General features: G+C 46.4%; 2 protein-coding genes across 3 annotated transcripts in view; both read left to right on the forward strand.

Moving 5' to 3' along the window:
• Nucleotides 1-5,608, forward strand: part of add2 (adducin 2) — a 51,477-nt gene extending 45,869 nt beyond the window's left edge. For both annotated transcript variants that reach the window (XM_003228517.4, XM_008122228.3), the window contains one exon: nucleotides 434-5,608. In XM_003228517.4, coding sequence (XP_003228565.1) covers nucleotides 434-699 — 266 coding nt within the window. In that variant the 3' untranslated portion in view covers nucleotides 700-5,608. The remainder of the gene's footprint in view (nucleotides 1-433) is intronic.
• Nucleotides 5,609-8,715: 3,107 nt separating this feature from the next.
• On the forward strand, nucleotides 8,716-16,185 carry snrnp27 (small nuclear ribonucleoprotein U4/U6.U5 subunit 27). Its single transcript, XM_003228515.3, has 6 exons — nucleotides 8,716-8,872; nucleotides 11,460-11,574; nucleotides 12,370-12,482; nucleotides 12,675-12,754; nucleotides 14,204-14,268; nucleotides 15,374-16,185. The coding sequence occupies exons 1-6, from the start codon at nucleotides 8,836-8,838 to the stop codon at nucleotides 15,426-15,428; spliced, it is 465 nt and encodes a 154-aa protein (XP_003228563.1). The 5' UTR covers nucleotides 8,716-8,835; the 3' UTR covers nucleotides 15,429-16,185.
• The last annotated feature ends 691 nt before the right edge of the window (nucleotides 16,186-16,876 follow it).

Raw genomic sequence — 16,876 nt, forward strand, 5'->3', positions numbered from 1 at the left:
AAGATGATGTTTTGGTGCTTCATTTGTAAAATCATAACCTAATTTGATGTTTAGTAGGCTTCTCCTTAATCTCTCCTTATTATTTATTTATTTATTTTTAATTTATTTACAGTATATATATTCTGCCCTTCTCATCCCGGAGGGGACTTAGGGCAGATCACATTACACACATATAGGCAAACATTCAATGCATTAACATAGAACAAAGACAGAGACAAACGCAGGCTCCGAGCTGCCCTTGAACTCATGACCTCTTGGTCAGAGTGATGTGTTGTCACCAGCCAACATATTATTATCCAACATATTTGCTTAGCCAATGTTCTGCCGGCCCGTTTATGTTGGATAGGTGAGACTCTACTGCAATTGGGGAATGGGCCGGGCAGATGTCCGAAGGGCCCGTCCGCTCACTGCTGCCTCTGTTTTCTTTTGGAAGGCGAGGAGGAGGAGGCCGGCCGGAGGGTCGACCCGGTGGTCAACGGCAAGGAGGAGGATGCGACGGCAGAGGATCTCCTGAGCAAAGAGCTGAGCCAGATGACCACCAACGCCGACACCACTGCCGCCACCGACCAGGAAGCGCCCAAGGACAAGGCCGTGTCCCCCGACGGCTCGCCCTCCAAGTCCCCCTCCAAGAAGAAGAAGAAGTTCCGGGCCCCGTCCTTCCTGAAGAAGAGCAAGAAGAAAGAGAAGGCCGAGTCCTGAGCCACGGCCGCCTCGTCCGCCACTGCCGCCCCCGAGTCTCGCCTCCTCCGCCTCCGCCTCCGTTTGGCCCTCCGTCACCGCCTTCCCCCTTCCGCCACTCTCGGGGAAGTTCGGTGGAGGAGAGTCGAGGGGCCGGGGTGGCTCTGGCGGGCTTTGGGGACGTGGCCGCAGCGGGAGAACTCGGCCCAGCCTTCCTCCTTCTCCTTCCGGCCACCCAAGGATTCGAGGCGGGGGCGGGGTGGGGGGGGCGGGGCGGGGAGAAGGACCTCCGCCGTTGATTCCCCGGCCTCTTTGGGCGCACCTTCCTCCCTCTGTCCGTTTCCGTGGACATTGGAAATAATGGGGGCAACGGCCTCCGTGGCCTCTGGATGCCCTGGAGTGGCACCCGGGACCCTTCCTCTCTCTTTGGACGCTTCTCCAAAAGAATGCCTTCGGTGGGAATTGCTCCAAACTCTTTGCCATGTTTGCTGCAGGGCAGCTCTATGGGATTTCCTTGGGCGCGAATCTGGCATCGGGGCCAAAAGGGGGGAATTGTGGGGTATTCTGTCCAGGTTGCTCTGTCCAGGTCCCTTCCTTCCCTCCCTTCTTTCTTTCCTCCTTCCTTCCCTCCCTCTTTGTTTCTTTCTTTCTTTCTTTCTTTCTTTCTTTCTTTCTTTCTTTCTTTCTTTCTTTCTTTCTTTCTTTCAGCTTAAGCAGGAGAACTTCCCAAAGAGTCGTGCCACATTTTCCTTGGACTTTTCCACCTTGTGTTCCAAGACCACTCAGGCCAACCAAAGCCTCTCTGTCAGGTTTACAACCTGGAGCAAAATTGGGTGCTATCCCCATCGCTTAGGCCGAGCCAGCTATTGATTTATTTTTAAAATGGGAAACCTGATCCAATTTTGGTGCTGTCCCACTCGGCCCTTGGACCCATCATGGGCTTTGCAGAGAGTGGCCCTTGGATTCATTGCTCTGTAAAGCCAGGCGGATCCATGCAGACTCAATCGTGCCCAAGCCATGTTTGCGTGGCTGCCGAGTGCACTAGATTACAGCACAGACGTTGCTTTTGGGCAATACAGGCAGAGATTGAGGTTTCTGTCCAAGGTGCTGAATGCTATTCTCACTCTAGATTCACCTTGGAAAGTCTATGACAAAAGTCATAGCCTAGAAGCAGTTTGACGCTGCGTTAACTGCCATGGAATCCTGGGATTTGTTGTTTGTTGCGGCACCAGAGACACAGGTGGGCAAACATCCCACAAACTACAAATCCCAGAATGCATAGCGTCAAACCATGGCAGTTAATGTGGCTGTAATAAATCGCGATATATCATGGATTCCTGGGCATGAGAATGATTGGCCTCCACCTTGACTTTGACCAGGGATGATGGGACTCATAGCATGGAAGATTTGGCAAGGATAGGATGGCAATCCCATAGGTATCCCCTTCCTTGCGCATCTCCCTTTGTTGGCGGACTGCCTTGCGAAGGAACGGCAGAGGAGCCTCTTTGGTGCCGCGATGGCAAGGCCGGCGGGCGCATGCCATGGCACGCAAGGGAAGCGCATGCGGGGAACAGGCAAGGCGTTAAACGTCACCCTTCGCTCCCGTCACATAAGTGCTCCTTGGTAAGTCTGGAACCGCGTTCGAATCACACGCACTGCCAGCCCTCGGCGGCGCCTCATCGTCACCATCGTAACGAGAGGCTTGTGAGGCCGCGTCTTGCCTTCGACTGCCCTGCTGCGGGATCGTGTCGTGCTTGAAAAGTGTTTCCATAAGTGGCTGTGTAACTTTGGCTGCAACTGTACATTGCTTCAAAAGAGCCAGTGTTTGGGTGGAGAATGTGCTTCGTGTGCAGGAATGCTCCTCGTATTTCATTGGCCGAAAGCGCAGAAAAGGCCGAGATGGATTGGCTGCGTCTACACTGGGGAATGGTGCAGGTTGACACCGCGTTGGCTGCCAAGACTTAGGCCCCTTCTCCATTGCCATATAATCCAGATGTTCAAATCAAATAACCCACATTATTTACTTTGAACTGGATTACATGAGTTTACACTGCTATATAATCCAGCTCAAAGTGGATAATCTAGATCTTATATGGCAGTGTAGAAGGGGCCTTAGTGCTATGGAATCCAGGGAGTTGTAGTTTGGCGAGCCGCAGCATTCTTTGGCAGAGAAGGCAATTTTTTTATTTATTATTTATTTATTTACAGCATTTATATTCCGCCCTTCTTTCTCACCCCGAAGGGGACTCAGGGCGGATCACATTACACATATAGGCAAACATTCAATGCCTTTTAACATAGAACAAAGACAAACAAACATAGGCTCCGAGCGGGCCTCGAACTCATGACCTCCTGGTCAGAGTGATTCATTGCAGTGATTCATTGCAGCTGCTCTCCAGCCTGCGCCATAGCCCGAGCCCCGAGAAAGTATAAATGCCATGGCTCAAGGCTGTGGAATTCCGGGACTTGTAGTTTTACAAGGTCTTTAGCCTTCTCTGTCAAACTGCAAGTCCCAGGGATCCATAGCTTTGGGCTGTGAAAGATAAATGGTGCCAAATTGCATTTGTTCTGTATAGACTGATTCGCCTTGTATATGTCATTGTGTAGACACGAGATCCCAGCACACCACCATTGCAGCACTTTGATGCCGCTTCAACTGCCATGGCAACCTCCACTGAAATGGGATTTCCAGTTTATGTTGGGGCAAAAAGATGGTTTTAGGCAGTCGTACGACAAGAGAAAAGGCCAGCTAAAAGTCCCAGCGGCACAAGGCACCTTCCCATTAAATAGGTGGTCAGTTGCCCATCCAGACATACAGGAGCCACCCCACTGTAGAATTAATGCCATTCGATGCCCTTTTAACTGTCATGGCCCAGTGCTGTGGAATCCCAGGAGTTGTAGTATCGTGAGGCACCGCCAGTGAAGGATAAAAATCTTGGAAAGCTACAACTTCCCATGACTCCATAGCACCGAGGCATGGCAATTAAATTGGCATCAAACTGCATTCCTTCCACAATGTTGGCGCGTGTCTTCTACCTCAAAGGTACCGACAGATAGGCAATATGGTTTGGAACTGGAGACCAGAATCCCCTTCTCAGCCATGGACGCCCACTGGAAAGTCACATGCTCTCAGCCGCGGGGAGGCCCTCCTCTGACCAAATCTTGCCAAGAAAACTCTGTGTCTTAGTGCCACACGTCATAAATGACATGGCACAAACACCACTACCGTAGAAACAATCGTGAGCGGGGAGGATGCCCGTCACCTTTGGGAACGGCCAAAGCAGATGGCATTTCTGCATTTCTTATGGTGCTTCCACAAACCTGTGGCTTCATATCTGCCCCCCGTCTGCACACATTCCTACCCATTGTTTTTAGGAGCAAGTATGTTTCTTGGCCAGGGATGTATGCGTCCACACTGAGAATGAATGCGGTCTGGCATCACCTTATAGAATCATGGGAGTTGTAGCTTTACACGATCCTTAGCCTTTTCTGCCAAATCGACACCTGCCTGGATCTCGCAGCGCTGAGCCAGGGCAGTCGAAAGTGGCGTCAAAGCTGCGTTAATTGTGCAGTGTAGATGCAGCCTTGGACAGACTACTCAATGGAGGAATAGCCGTCTTTTCCTTCTTCAGTCTGATTTGTTGCATTTCCTGGAGAATCACTTGAGTTAGTGGGGAATGGAGACACTTCACCTCACGCTGCAACTTCATGGCATGAAGGGCATAATTATTCATTTAGAAGCAGACATCTGCTTGCCGGAGCCTTGTTCTCGTAAAACAGTCAACTGTGTGATCTGGTCCGATGCAAAACTATTTATCACCTGCCGATCGTTGCCTTGAGCCCTGGCAGTTAAAGTGGTGTTGAACAGCATCTATGCTGCAGTGCAGATCCACCCTCCGGTGTGCAAGACTCCCCTTTAGTGCAGGGGTCCCAAAGGCCTCCTCTTTGCTTCCCAAAATCAGGAGCTGCCCCAAAACGCAGGATAGAATCGCATTGCAAGGCTGAAAGCCCAGCATCTGTGCCCGACAATCGCTGCTTCCAAGTGCTGTTGGATGTCACACCGACACAGGACACACTCCCCCTTTTGTGTGTTTGGATAGATGTTGTGACGTCGACCTTTGAGGGTCTTGTGTAAATAATACTTACCTTCCTGCAATGTGCATTGCGGCCCCCAAAGACCCGTTTTTCTTTCTTTCTGTGATTTGCCCCCTTTTCGACAAACGAGCGCTCTCTTCCCTGGGCGCATCTACACTGCAGAAGGAATGCAGTTCGACTTTGCTTGGGCCCCCGTTGCTCAACGCGATGGCATGCTGGGAGCTGCCACTTGGCCCTCCTTGGCACCAGGCCTTGCAAACTACAGCTCTCGGGGAGCACCAAGGAAAAGACCCTGCGAAACCACAACTCCCCTGAAGCCCATCACTTTGAGCCAGGGCAGTTTATGTGGTGTCAAACTACATTCATTCCACAGTGTAGACTTCTGGCTGGTGTCCCTTTGAACTTTTATATCACTTCTTTTCTGTGTTTTTCCCACTCTCTGTTTCGGAATTTGTTGCAGTGTTTGAGCGATGTGCCGGCAGGCAAACCCTGTGCGCTTTGCCATGTGCTCCTGCTGCTGTTGCTGCTGCATGTGCCCATTGAAAGGCAGTCTGTATGCAATGCCGCCGCCGCTCTTTCTCCTCTGCCTTCCTCTCCCTCCCTTTTTCTCCCTCCTCTTCCTCTGGACCGAATGGCATCTAAACGGCTCGGCTCCTTTCGAGGCGCTTTCTTTGGCCGGGTGCAAAGGTCTCCCCTGCTGCCGCTGCCGCTTCGTGTCCAGATCCAAGACTCCTTTTCGATGAAAAGCTTTTTGTCTCCTTTGAGTGCTCTAAAAATAAAGACAAAACAAAACACAAAAAAGCAGATGCAAATAAACTTTCACCAGAACACTAAACCTGTGTTTGGATACACTCTCTTTTTTATGTTTATTAATTTTAATTCATTCAAATAACATACATTGCAAGTGTTTGTTGCATACAGTGCAATACTTTCATCTATTAGTCTTTCATAATCATTTCTCAGACAATATATTTTCAATAAGGGGTCACAGTCTTCTATTTGAATAGTACATATAAAAATATTCAAAGTTCCAAATTAATATCCGTTTCCTCCTTGCCTTCAGTCTATTAGCTTCCTCTATGTACATTTTTAAATTAATTTTATATTGAGATATTGGCTCATTGGTTGCCATTCATTAACAAAGTTCTCTAATGGTTCTCCTCTTAAGTGTACAGTTATTTTGTCCATTATTAGCAACTCTAATATATTGTTCCAGTTCTGCTACACTCTCTTTAATACAGAATGCCATAAATTCTTCATCCAGGTTTGCTTGGATATGTAAGGGCTTCTTTTTGTGCTGACATGCACAGGGTCAGCTTGGAGGTTTCCTGAAAAATGAGCTGCGCCATACAATTCTTAAACAAGCACAAAAGTATAGGCATGCAGCAGATGATGAGGACCAGAATCAGCTCTAGAAAACAAAACATCACCAACAAGTCTTTTACCCACTGGATGAATTATAACTACCATGTAAATAAAAATAATCAGTACATGCAGTATAGTAAGACTGAAAAGCAGATGAATAGATTAAATCCCTATCTGCCTTCAAAGCCCTGTCAATAAACCATTCATCCTGTGGAAGCCAGATATTCAGCGTTAGATTCTCTCTAAGCCTGGGAGCATAGGTAGGATTTCAATTTGCACTGTTGTCTGTGGTTTGCTTTTCTCCATGCTTGCATGTCGTGGACTCCACTTTGTGGCCCCATTTCTTAAGACTGAGCCTCCCCCGATGAGTGCGGTGACGGGGCAGGGTCATATGAGGAGAGGCAATTGGTCAGGTAGTCTGGACCCGAACCGTTTAGGCCTCTACAGGTAACAGCCAACACTTTACATTTCGTCTGGTAGTAAATTGGGAGTCAGTGCAGCTGCCGCAGCATGGGAGTAGGTTGCTGTGAGTGTTCTGGGCTGTATGGCCATGTTCCAGAAACAGCCCTGGAAACTCACAGCAACCTAGCGATTCCGGCCAGGAAAGCCTTCGACAACAGCGTGGGACTGGTTCTCGCCCTGTGGGGCCCTCCAGTCAGTAACCTGGCAGCTGATCTCTGCACCAGCAACGGCTTCTGCGCACTCTTCAAAGGCAGCCCCAGGCAGAGTGCATTGCAGCAGTCCAGGCATGGGCTGCTGTGGCCAGATCTGGCGTCTCAAGGTACGGGTGCAGCTGGCGCACAAGCCTGAACTGTGCAGAGGCCCTCCTGGCACTGCCCACACCTGGGCCACACCTGAGCCCTGGGTCTTCTGGGGAGCGGGACCCCTTCCGGCCAGCACGGGCTGCAGGCCCACGCCCTGGCCTGGCTTAGGATGGGCTAGGGGCACCTCTGCCTCGTCAGGATTTAATCTCAATCTGTTGTCGAAGGCTTTCATGGCCGGAATCACTGGGTTGCAGTGAGTGTTCTGGGCTGCATGGCCATGTTCCAGTAGCATTCTCTCCTGACGTTTCACCCACATCTATGGTAGGCATCCTCAGAGGTTGTGAGGGCTATTGGGAACTAGGCTGCTGCTGCTGCTGCTGCTCAATCGCATAGTCGTTTCCGACTCTTCATGACCTCATGGACCAGTCCAGGCGAAAGCTCCCTATTGGCCGTCACCGCCCCAGTTCCTTCAAGGTCAGGCCAGTCACCTCAAGGATACCGTCCATCCATCTTGCCCTTGGTCAGCCTCTCTTCCTTTTTCCTTCCGTTTTCCCCAGCATCATGATCTTCTCCAGGCTTTCCTGTCTCCTCATGATGTGGCCAAAATACTTCAGCTTTGCCTCTCATCTCCTTCCCTCCAGTGAGCAGCCACTGGGCATTATTTCCTGGAGGATGGACTGGGTGGATCTTCTCGCCAAGGTCCAAGGCACGCTCAGGGTTTTCCTCCAGCACCAGAGGTCAAAACATCTCTCTTCCTTCGCTCAGCCTTCCTTCTGGTCCAGCTCTCACATCCATAGGTCACTATGTGGACCTTCGTTGCCCGTGTGATGTCTCTGCTCTTCACTATTTTGTCAAGGTTGGCCATTGCTCTCCTCCCAAGGAGTAAACGTCTTCTGATTTCCTGGCTGCAGTCTCCTTCTGCAGTGATCTTTGCGCCTAGAAATACAAAGTCTGTCCCTGCCTCCAGGCTTTCTTCCTCTATTTGCCAGTCATCAATCAGTCTGGTTGCCATGATCTTGGTTTTCTTGACGTTTAACTGCAGCCCGGCTTTGGCCCTTTCTTCTTTTACCTGGTGATAAGGCTCCTCAGCTCTTCCTCACTTTTGGCCATCAGAGGAAACTAGGAAACTAGGCAAAGAGGGGTTTATATGTATCCCTGTGGAATAATGTCCAGGGTGGGGGAAAGGAAGAACTCTTTCAACAACCTCTGAGGATGCCTGCCATAGATGTAGGCGAAACGTCAGGAGAGAATAATAATAATAATAATAATAATAATAATAATAATAATAATAATAAAACTTTATTTATACCCTGCTTCCATCTGCCCACGGGGACTCGGGGCAGCTCATGTGGGGCAAGGCCCGACTAGCACAATTTACAAAAACAGCAGCATAAATACATTGAACAATATACAATAAAATAAAATAAAACACAGTAAGACAATAAAACAAGAGTTAATACAGCAGTAATAATATCAATCAACTACCAAGTACAATTCAGTCGACTTCATTGCTGGGGGGGACTGCAGCAGCAATATAAAAATAACATCATCAGTTAAAATCCCAGAATAAAAGGGACCTAATAAAATTCAGGCTAGAGTTATAATGCCAACTGAGGTTGAATACTTCTGGAACATGGCCAGACAGCCCGAAAAACATACAACCACCCTGCCAGTGTTATTGTTGCCATGGGCCACCTTGAATAGCACTGGAAAGCCTTGCAGATTCAAAGCCTGGCTGCTTCCTGCCTGGGGGGAATCCTTTGTTGAGAACCCCGTAGGAGCCAACCCCAGGCGGAGCCGGAGAAGTGCGGACCGGAAGTGCGGAACCGCGGGAGCGTCGAGGGGGGGGGTGTTTCTAGCCGGAGAGGGAAAGAGGGCGGACCGCCGCGTCGCCGGAAGTTCCCGCCTGAGCGCCGTGAGGAGAGCGGAGGCGATGGGACGGAGCCGGTCCCGCTCCCCGCCCCGGAGGGGTGAGTGCCGGGAAGGAGCCCGCGCCCGCCCTGGCCATAGCAAGAGGCGTAGTAATAATAGTTCTGCACCCGTTCTGGTGTTTTCGTCCCACCCAAAGGGGACAAAGAAGGGGGGGGGGCTTCCTCCGGGCCTCTCTGGGGGATGGAGGCCTCAGCATGGGCGCAGGACTAGGCGTTGTTCTTATTATTATAATTCTCATTATAATTCTGTTCTGAATTTTACTAGGTCCCTCTTATCTGGGTATCTTAATCTAATGATTCTATCTTTATATTGATGCTGGAGCCCCCAGATGGCGTAGTGGACTAAGTGACTTGAAGGTTGGGTTGCTGACCTGAAAGCTGCCAGGTTCGAATCCCACCTGGGGAGAGTGTGGATGAGCTCCCTCTATCAGCTCCAGCTCCATGCGGGGACATGAGAGAAGCCTCCCACAAGGATGGTAAAACATCAAAACATCCGGGCGTCCCCTGGGCAACGTCCTTGCAGACGGCCAATTCTCTCACTCCAGAAGCAACTCCGGTTGCTCCTGACACGAAAAAATAAATAAATAAATAAATATTGATGCTGCACCCCCCCCCCCCACCTATGAAGTTTGACTGAATTGTATTGGTGGTTGTTTGATATTATTACTGTTGTATTAACTTTTGTTTTATTACCTTATTGTCTTTTAACCTGTGTATATTGTGCTAGTGTATTTGTGTTGTTACTTTTGTAACAATGTGAGCCGCCCTGAGTCCCTGTGGGGAGATGGCAGCGGGGTATAAATACAGTTTTATTATTTTACTGTATGACACAGCAAACAAGATAGATATGCTGGATTTCGTATCACAAAATCACAAGTCGAACACTTGGACTTCCCCGGATCTAGGCACTAGACTCCTCTTGAAGCAGGCCAAAATCCCATTGGCCTTTTTAGCCGCTACATCACAACATTGGCTCACGTTCCCCTTCCTTCCCACAAGGACTCCCAAGATCTTTTTCACACGTCCTGCTGTTGAGCCAGGCATTGTCCCCCATTCTGTCTTTTTGCATTTCTTTTTTCTGCCTTTCTCTTGCATTTGTCCCTGTTGAATTTCATTGTGTTAGTTTTGGCCAATCATTTCCCTCATCTGTTAAGATTGTTTTGAATTCTGCTCCTGTCTTCTGGAGTATTGGCTTCTGGAGTTCTTTAAGAGAGGAAAACAGGATAATAAATACTAAAAATTATTATTATTATTATTATTATTATTATTAATCTATTCCTAAACTCAATCCCACCCAAGAATGCACAAAGAGGAAAGTGTAATAATAATAATAAGAATTATGCATCCATTCCTGCATCCCCATCTTGCCCAAAGATGCACATAGAGGAAAACATGCTGCTGATGCTAATTCTGCATCCATTACTGTGTCTCCATCTCACCCAAAGATGCAGAAAGAGGAGAGCATGATGATGATAATTCTGCATCTGTTTTTGTTTTTTCATCCCACTTTAAGATGTACAAGAGGTGCGTTTTCCAGGAGCAAAAGCTGTTTTGAGTCTCTTTTAATGCCGCGCAGTCTTCATAATATTGCTCTGCATCCATTCGTATATCCCCATCCCACCCAAGGATTCACAAAGAGGAAAGCATAATAATAATAATAATAATAATAATAATTGTATTTCTTACCTGCCTCTCCTCATGGCGTGAAGTGGGTTACACAATTGTTTTATGTATTTATTTAATCATCTAAAACAGTGATTCCCAAAGTGGGTGCTACCACCCCTTGGTGGGCGCTGCAGCGATTCAGGGGGGGCGGTGATGGCCACAGGTGCATTTGGGAGCAACGAATAACTGTATTACCTTTCTATTCTGAGTTCAAAAAATAGTTTCATAATTTCAAACTTCAATGTTTCTAATTTACACCTTTCTTTACTATATTTTACAAAAAAAGTAGAAACATTAATACATACGGTATATCTTTCTGTTTAATTTAAAAAAAATAATTTTCAGGGGGCGCTGAGTAATATTTTTTCTGGAAAGGGGGCGGTGGGCCAAATGGGTTTGGGAACCACTGATCTAAAACATTCTATCAAATATTTATGTATTTATTTATTTAAGATATTTTTATCCCGCCTTTTACTGCAAGCAGACTCAAGGCAGCTTACAACAAAATAAAATATACAATACTTTTAAAAATACACATTTTAAAATGTATTTCTATAAAATACATATACTGTATTGAAATAGAACAAAGAATAAACACAACACACAAGTTCTGGACCCAAAGCATGGAGGGTTTTACAAGTCAAAACCAACACTTTGTAGACACATCACACACAGAGTAGGGGGAGAAGGCCATCTTGGAGGGAACCTGGGCCCAAACCATGCACTGTGACCCCACTGTAGCTGCTGTGGCCCAATGCTCTGGGGACCTGCCAGTTGTAGTTTGGCAGAGAAGGCAAATGCCTTCCAAAACTACCAGTCAGTCTATAGCATCCAGCCATGGCAGTTACAGCAGTGCCGTCCATCTGGACCTCAGCCTTATAATGCTTTTAGGTCACAACCAGCAGTGTTATGAAGTGCATAATGGCCATTCCATCCATCCCTGTTCTTCCTTTGTGTCCAGAGCGCCGTCGGTCCAGGTCTGCTTCCCGGGAGAGGAGGCGTCGGGAGCGGTCTCGGTCCCGAGAGAGAGACCGGAGGAGGAGCCGGTCCCGCTCCCCCCACAGGAGGCGGTCCAGGTGAGCCTGTGGTTCTTGCTTCACCTGTTCTGTGAGCAGGAATCGTGTAGGCAGCGTGAGTGAGGACGGGCCGTGGCTCTTGCCTTTTGCAGTGTTTGGGGGGGAAGGCTGACTGAATGCGAGACTTAGAATCCTAGAGTTGGAAGGGACCCCCTAGGGCCATCCAGTCCCACCCTCTTCTTTCTGCCAGACAAGAAGACACCCTACAGTTCCTCTCGACGCATGGCCATCCACTCATAGGTATGTTAGATAGATAGATATTATTGTGACATATATATCTCAAAGAATCACATATATTACTGAGAGCTATATGTATCATAGAAGAGATCCCCAGGCATAGATATGATTGATTGATTGATTGATTGATTGATTGACAGAGAGAGAGAGAGAGAGGGAGGATGGATAGATATTGAGATAGATTTATTGTGTATCATAGAATCCTAGAGTTGAAAGGGACTCCCAGTGCCACCCAGTCCAACTTGCTTCTTTCTGCCAGGCAGAAAGACTCCATCCAGCTGTAGATATGATTGACAGAAAGAGAGATGATAGATTGATAGATATTATTGAGATAGATATATCATATAATCATAGTTAGAAGGGATGCCCAGCCACAGATATGATTGACAGACACAGAGAGATGATAGATATTTAGATATATATCATAGAATCATAAAGTTTTGACTTGGCCCTATATAGCCCATATCCTCACACTTCTTGTAATTGATGAGCTAGCAAACATACTTCATAATTCCATTGGTTATTGAAAGTGAAGCCTGCACTGTTCTAACGTTCTAGATCACCACGGCGACATAGATCCAGCTCTTCCTCTCCGGTCCGACCCAAAGAAAGGCGAGACGATGAAAAGAAAGAGGGCAAAGAGGCCAAAGGGAAAGAGCGCCAGATCACAGGTAACGCAACAGAGGCTTACAGAGTCACAGCTAAATGCAGATAACTCTTAAGCCATCCTCCAGCTGCTCCAGAAAGACAGAACATTGCCCAAGATACTGATTTCCTTTTTTATTGCAACTGTAGTGAGGTTCCCCTGGTTCGTTTTTGCTGTCTCTCACTGTCTCCCTGCCATTTATTGGATTCTTTTCCAGAGGAAGATCTCGAGGGCAAGACCGAGGAAGAAATTGAGATGATGAAAATAATGGGATTTTCCACATTTGACACCACAAAAGTGAGTCACTTCTTTTGCTGATCTCAAGTCAGTGGGAGGATGAAGATCAGCTTTCTCTGATTGGCTTGCGGGGGGGGGGGGTTGTTTTAGTTTGTGGGTTTTTCACATGGTTTTCTAAAAGAGTGCTTTCATTGGTTGTGTCTCACTTCGGGAGGCTGAGAATAAATGTTGGTGGGTGAGAATAATCGGCCAGCAGCATCTATTCTTAGTGCAAGAATAGGCAGAACATGCACAGGTATGTTCACCTCTTTCCCTATTTTTCATAATGAAGAGCAAGCTCTTTGTTTAAAGACTACCTTGGAATAAGGCTTTGCCAAGAAAACGCTAAAATAAGTTGACCAGCATTGCAACAACACATGTATAGAGCTAGTGTGGTGGGTTGGCTTGAATTCAAATCCCCATTTTTTTCTATGTAATACTAACCTACTATCTAATAGATTAAGCTAAACCTTTAGATTATTTAGGCAATAATTAGAATTTGCTAAAAGACTTAAAAGAAATAATCTAATAAGAACAATTAAGATGAACTTTTCATGAAGAAGAGCCAGAGGAGAAGACAAGAAGAACATGGAATAATGAAAAAAATATAAGAAGATACAACAATTACGTTTAAAATTAGATGACATTATTACTCTCCTCTTTGTTATAGAATTTGTAATCCATCACTTTAAGTGATGTGTATAAAGATAATAGAGATGAAGAATCAGGTGTAACAATTACAATTTGTATAATCTTTCCCTCTGTCCCTCAACCTTCTTCCTCAGTGACATACTAGATATTGATCAACAGTTAACTTACTAACAATAACACCACTATTCCTACTCTTCCTTTTTACCCAACTGTTCTATTTTCCCCCTTCGTGTGAAAAAACATTTGGAAATGTTCTATATAAATATTATGCCAAAAAATAATTTAGAGTCCGCTCATAGCAACAACAGCAGCCAATACATTTGAAGAAGATTCTTGGTGTAGCTTTCAGCGTTGGCCACTAAGACTCTGTTATCATATGCCACATTTTATTAATAATAATAGTAATAATTGTATTTCTTACCCACATCTCCTTGTGGCTTGAGGCGGGTCACAGCCCAGTCAAAACATACAAACAGTGCAAAAATTCTATAGACACACATCTTAAAATGTAGTTCTATAAAAGATGCCTATTAAAACATATTTCTATAAAAGACATATTAAATACACAGAACAGAGATTAAAACATTGGTTGGCCTCATCCAGAGCAGAGCTGGGGTTAGACTGGGCTTAAGGGAAGGTTTTGGGGCAAACATTTAGGGTCGCTTCTCCCTGAATTAGAATCAGCATGAAGGCACGTAACAGCAGCAGCATCGGCTCTTTCTTCTATGGATAGAACTCATAAATAATCAACGTCCCAGACGTTTTCTTTCTGAAACCTCCTGTTGCCTGGAAAGTGACTGCTGACTTCTTGTTTTCCAGGGCAAGAAAGTGGAAGGCTCTGTGAATGCCTACGCTATCAATGTCTCGCAGAAGAGGAAGTACAGGTTGGTGTTGCTTCCCTTTGGACAAATCGGACCTGAGCAAGCTGCCTTCAGATCCCCCTTTTAAAAACAATAACAAAGCCTCTTTCTCTCCTCCTTGTTTCCCGAGTGGCTCTCTATAAATATTCTACTTAACTTGCTCTTAGCATCAGCCTTGGATTCTCAGGCTCTTTATTGTGAGTGCTGCCAAAGGGCAGATTGTTATAAAGATCCAAACGTCAATACTGGGGTGCATTGAAAATGCTCAAGGTCAGTTCCATGTGCCTCCTAACTGTTCAGGATTTATTGCATAATTTAAATTACTCCGATGCAATCATCAATTCTTGGTTCGGGGTGTTGTAGCTATACGTTGCTATTCTTGTATTTGGCCAGCGGGGCTGGGGGGACAGGATGGACTTTTCCCAGATGAATTACCCTTCCCTCCATGCTGTCATTTTATTTTTTAGGGGAACCCATTGTCCTTTCAGCCATTTTATTGGTGCCTTAAGTTAGTCTTCTTCTCAGGCTAGTACAAACTCTCTGTGCATGCCCAGGGACCCTTTGGGCCTGGGCCTTATTGATGGGTGAGAGGCAGGCCTAGCTGTTGTCCTAAACGAAAAGTTGTCTCATGGCTACAAAACTAAGTTGATGCTGTGACCTGTTTCAAGTCAATTGGAAGAGTAAAAAGAGGGCTTCCTAGGGATTAGGAATGGGTCTTTGGGTTGGATAATTGATGTGTTAGTACCCTCTAATTAGAATAGAAAAGGCAGCAGATTACGGGAGCTGTCTTCATAAACCTGTCAGCAGCTTATGATACTGTAAATCATCACATTCTCCTGAGAAAAACGTATAATATCACAGAGGACAACCACCTCACCCGCTTCATAGGAAATCTACTACAAAACAGGAGTATTTTGTTGAATTCCAGGGTCAGAAAAGCAGATGAGAAGCTTTATGATATAATAGACATTTGTAAAGATGTGATTTACTAACAAGAACTCCTCTCTCCATCCTCTTTTGTGTTTTATTTTTGTGTGGAAAAAAATAAAATGCTCAATAAGAAATTATGAAAAAAGGAAAGGGTCTCTGGGTGTAATTAGTGTCTCGTTTTGTCTTTCTCTCATTGCAGGCAATACATGAACCGAAAGGGTGGCTTCAACCGGCCGCTGGATTTCATTGCCTGAGATCTGCAGCCGGCTAAGAGGACCAGCCTCCCCTGGTCTTCCTTCACAAAGCGGGGCTCGTGCTTCCGGAGAGAGACATTGTCCTGCGGAGGGAGCCGGTAGTGTGTTCTGTTTTTCTTGTTTGCGCCGAACTTCCCTTTTGTGTTGATGTTTTTATATAGCGTTGCTTAAATTAAAGAATGAAAGCTTGGTAGTGTCTCCCTGGGTCCAGCGGAAGTTGATGAACAGTTGTCTAAAAAGTCAGGATGCCAGATCATATTCATTTCCTGAACCATGTTGATGGATACAGAAATGCTTTGTGGGGGTTCCCCCTCCACCTTTAATCCACCCATTTTCCCTTCACTCTCCTTGGAGGACTGTTGACGTGGTTTGTTTATCATTATTACTATTTCTTCCATGTAAGTAAGTAAGTGAAGATCTTCCATGTGCTGTATATCCCTGCCTCCCTCCCAAAGGGGCCATCTTGCTTCCTTCTCCTGTCCCTGTCTTCCTTCTGTCCCAAATCAATGTGGGAATGCATCTGTACAACGCTAGATTGTCCTCCTCTTTATTGGTTTGCATGACATCCTGGTAATCGGTTGTTTCCGGAATCTCTGTGGGACAAATTGACATTTGCTTTTATGCATTTGATGAGTATAACTTTGCAGGATTTGGGGTATGTCCCTTCCTCCCCCCAAAAATGTCATAGCTTTCATTGAGAGCCATTGTTGTAGTGTAACAGAACCATAGTGAATAAAGGTGCTGGTTATGAGTATGACTCTGCTGGGTCCGGCCAAGGCCTCTCTATTTCATGGGTGAGAATCGTGCAGACCTACTGCCGTTGTTGGATCCCGAGTCCCCTCGCCATTGGAGGCCATGGGGAGGAATGCTGGGAGCTATAGTTTGGTTGCATCTAGGGAGCCCCAGGGTTCACAACTGCAGGTGGGCCCAGGATCTTGTTTCCGGCTGCCGCCAGCCAGATGTGCCTTTGGAAGGCTGACAAGGCCATTCACTGATGGTGGGAATTAGAAGGATTTGTCACTGCGATAGAATTAAAATTGATCGGAGAACTGATACTGCGAAAGAAAGCTTTGCTGTTGTGCAAAGCAAGCAATTGGTTTAGTGCAGTCCTGGGCAACCTTTGGCCCTCCAGGTGCTTTGGACTTCCACTATTCCTAACAGCCTGTATATATAAGCTTTGGATGGCATAGGGAAGGGTTAACACCGCTGTGTTGTTTCCTTAGCTCTCTGTGTCCCTCTTCAGGAGATTTTCCCCTCCTTTTCTGTCCCTATGAGGAGGGGATTTTGGGAAATGTGCTCAATGTGGAAACATGGACTGAAGACAAAGCTTCAGTGGAGATCCCTTTCCCCCAGATAACACTATGTAACAAAAATTGAAAAATATTCCGTTCCTGGTTTGAAAGTGTTGTTTCCTATTTAATTGTGCGGTCCTTACTCCAGAAACTTGT

The sequence above is a fragment of the Anolis carolinensis genome, unplaced genomic scaffold (assembly GCF_035594765.1).
Source record: "Anolis carolinensis isolate JA03-04 unplaced genomic scaffold, rAnoCar3.1.pri scaffold_8, whole genome shotgun sequence".
In the NCBI taxonomy this organism is placed as follows: Eukaryota; Metazoa; Chordata; class Lepidosauria; order Squamata; family Dactyloidae; genus Anolis; species Anolis carolinensis.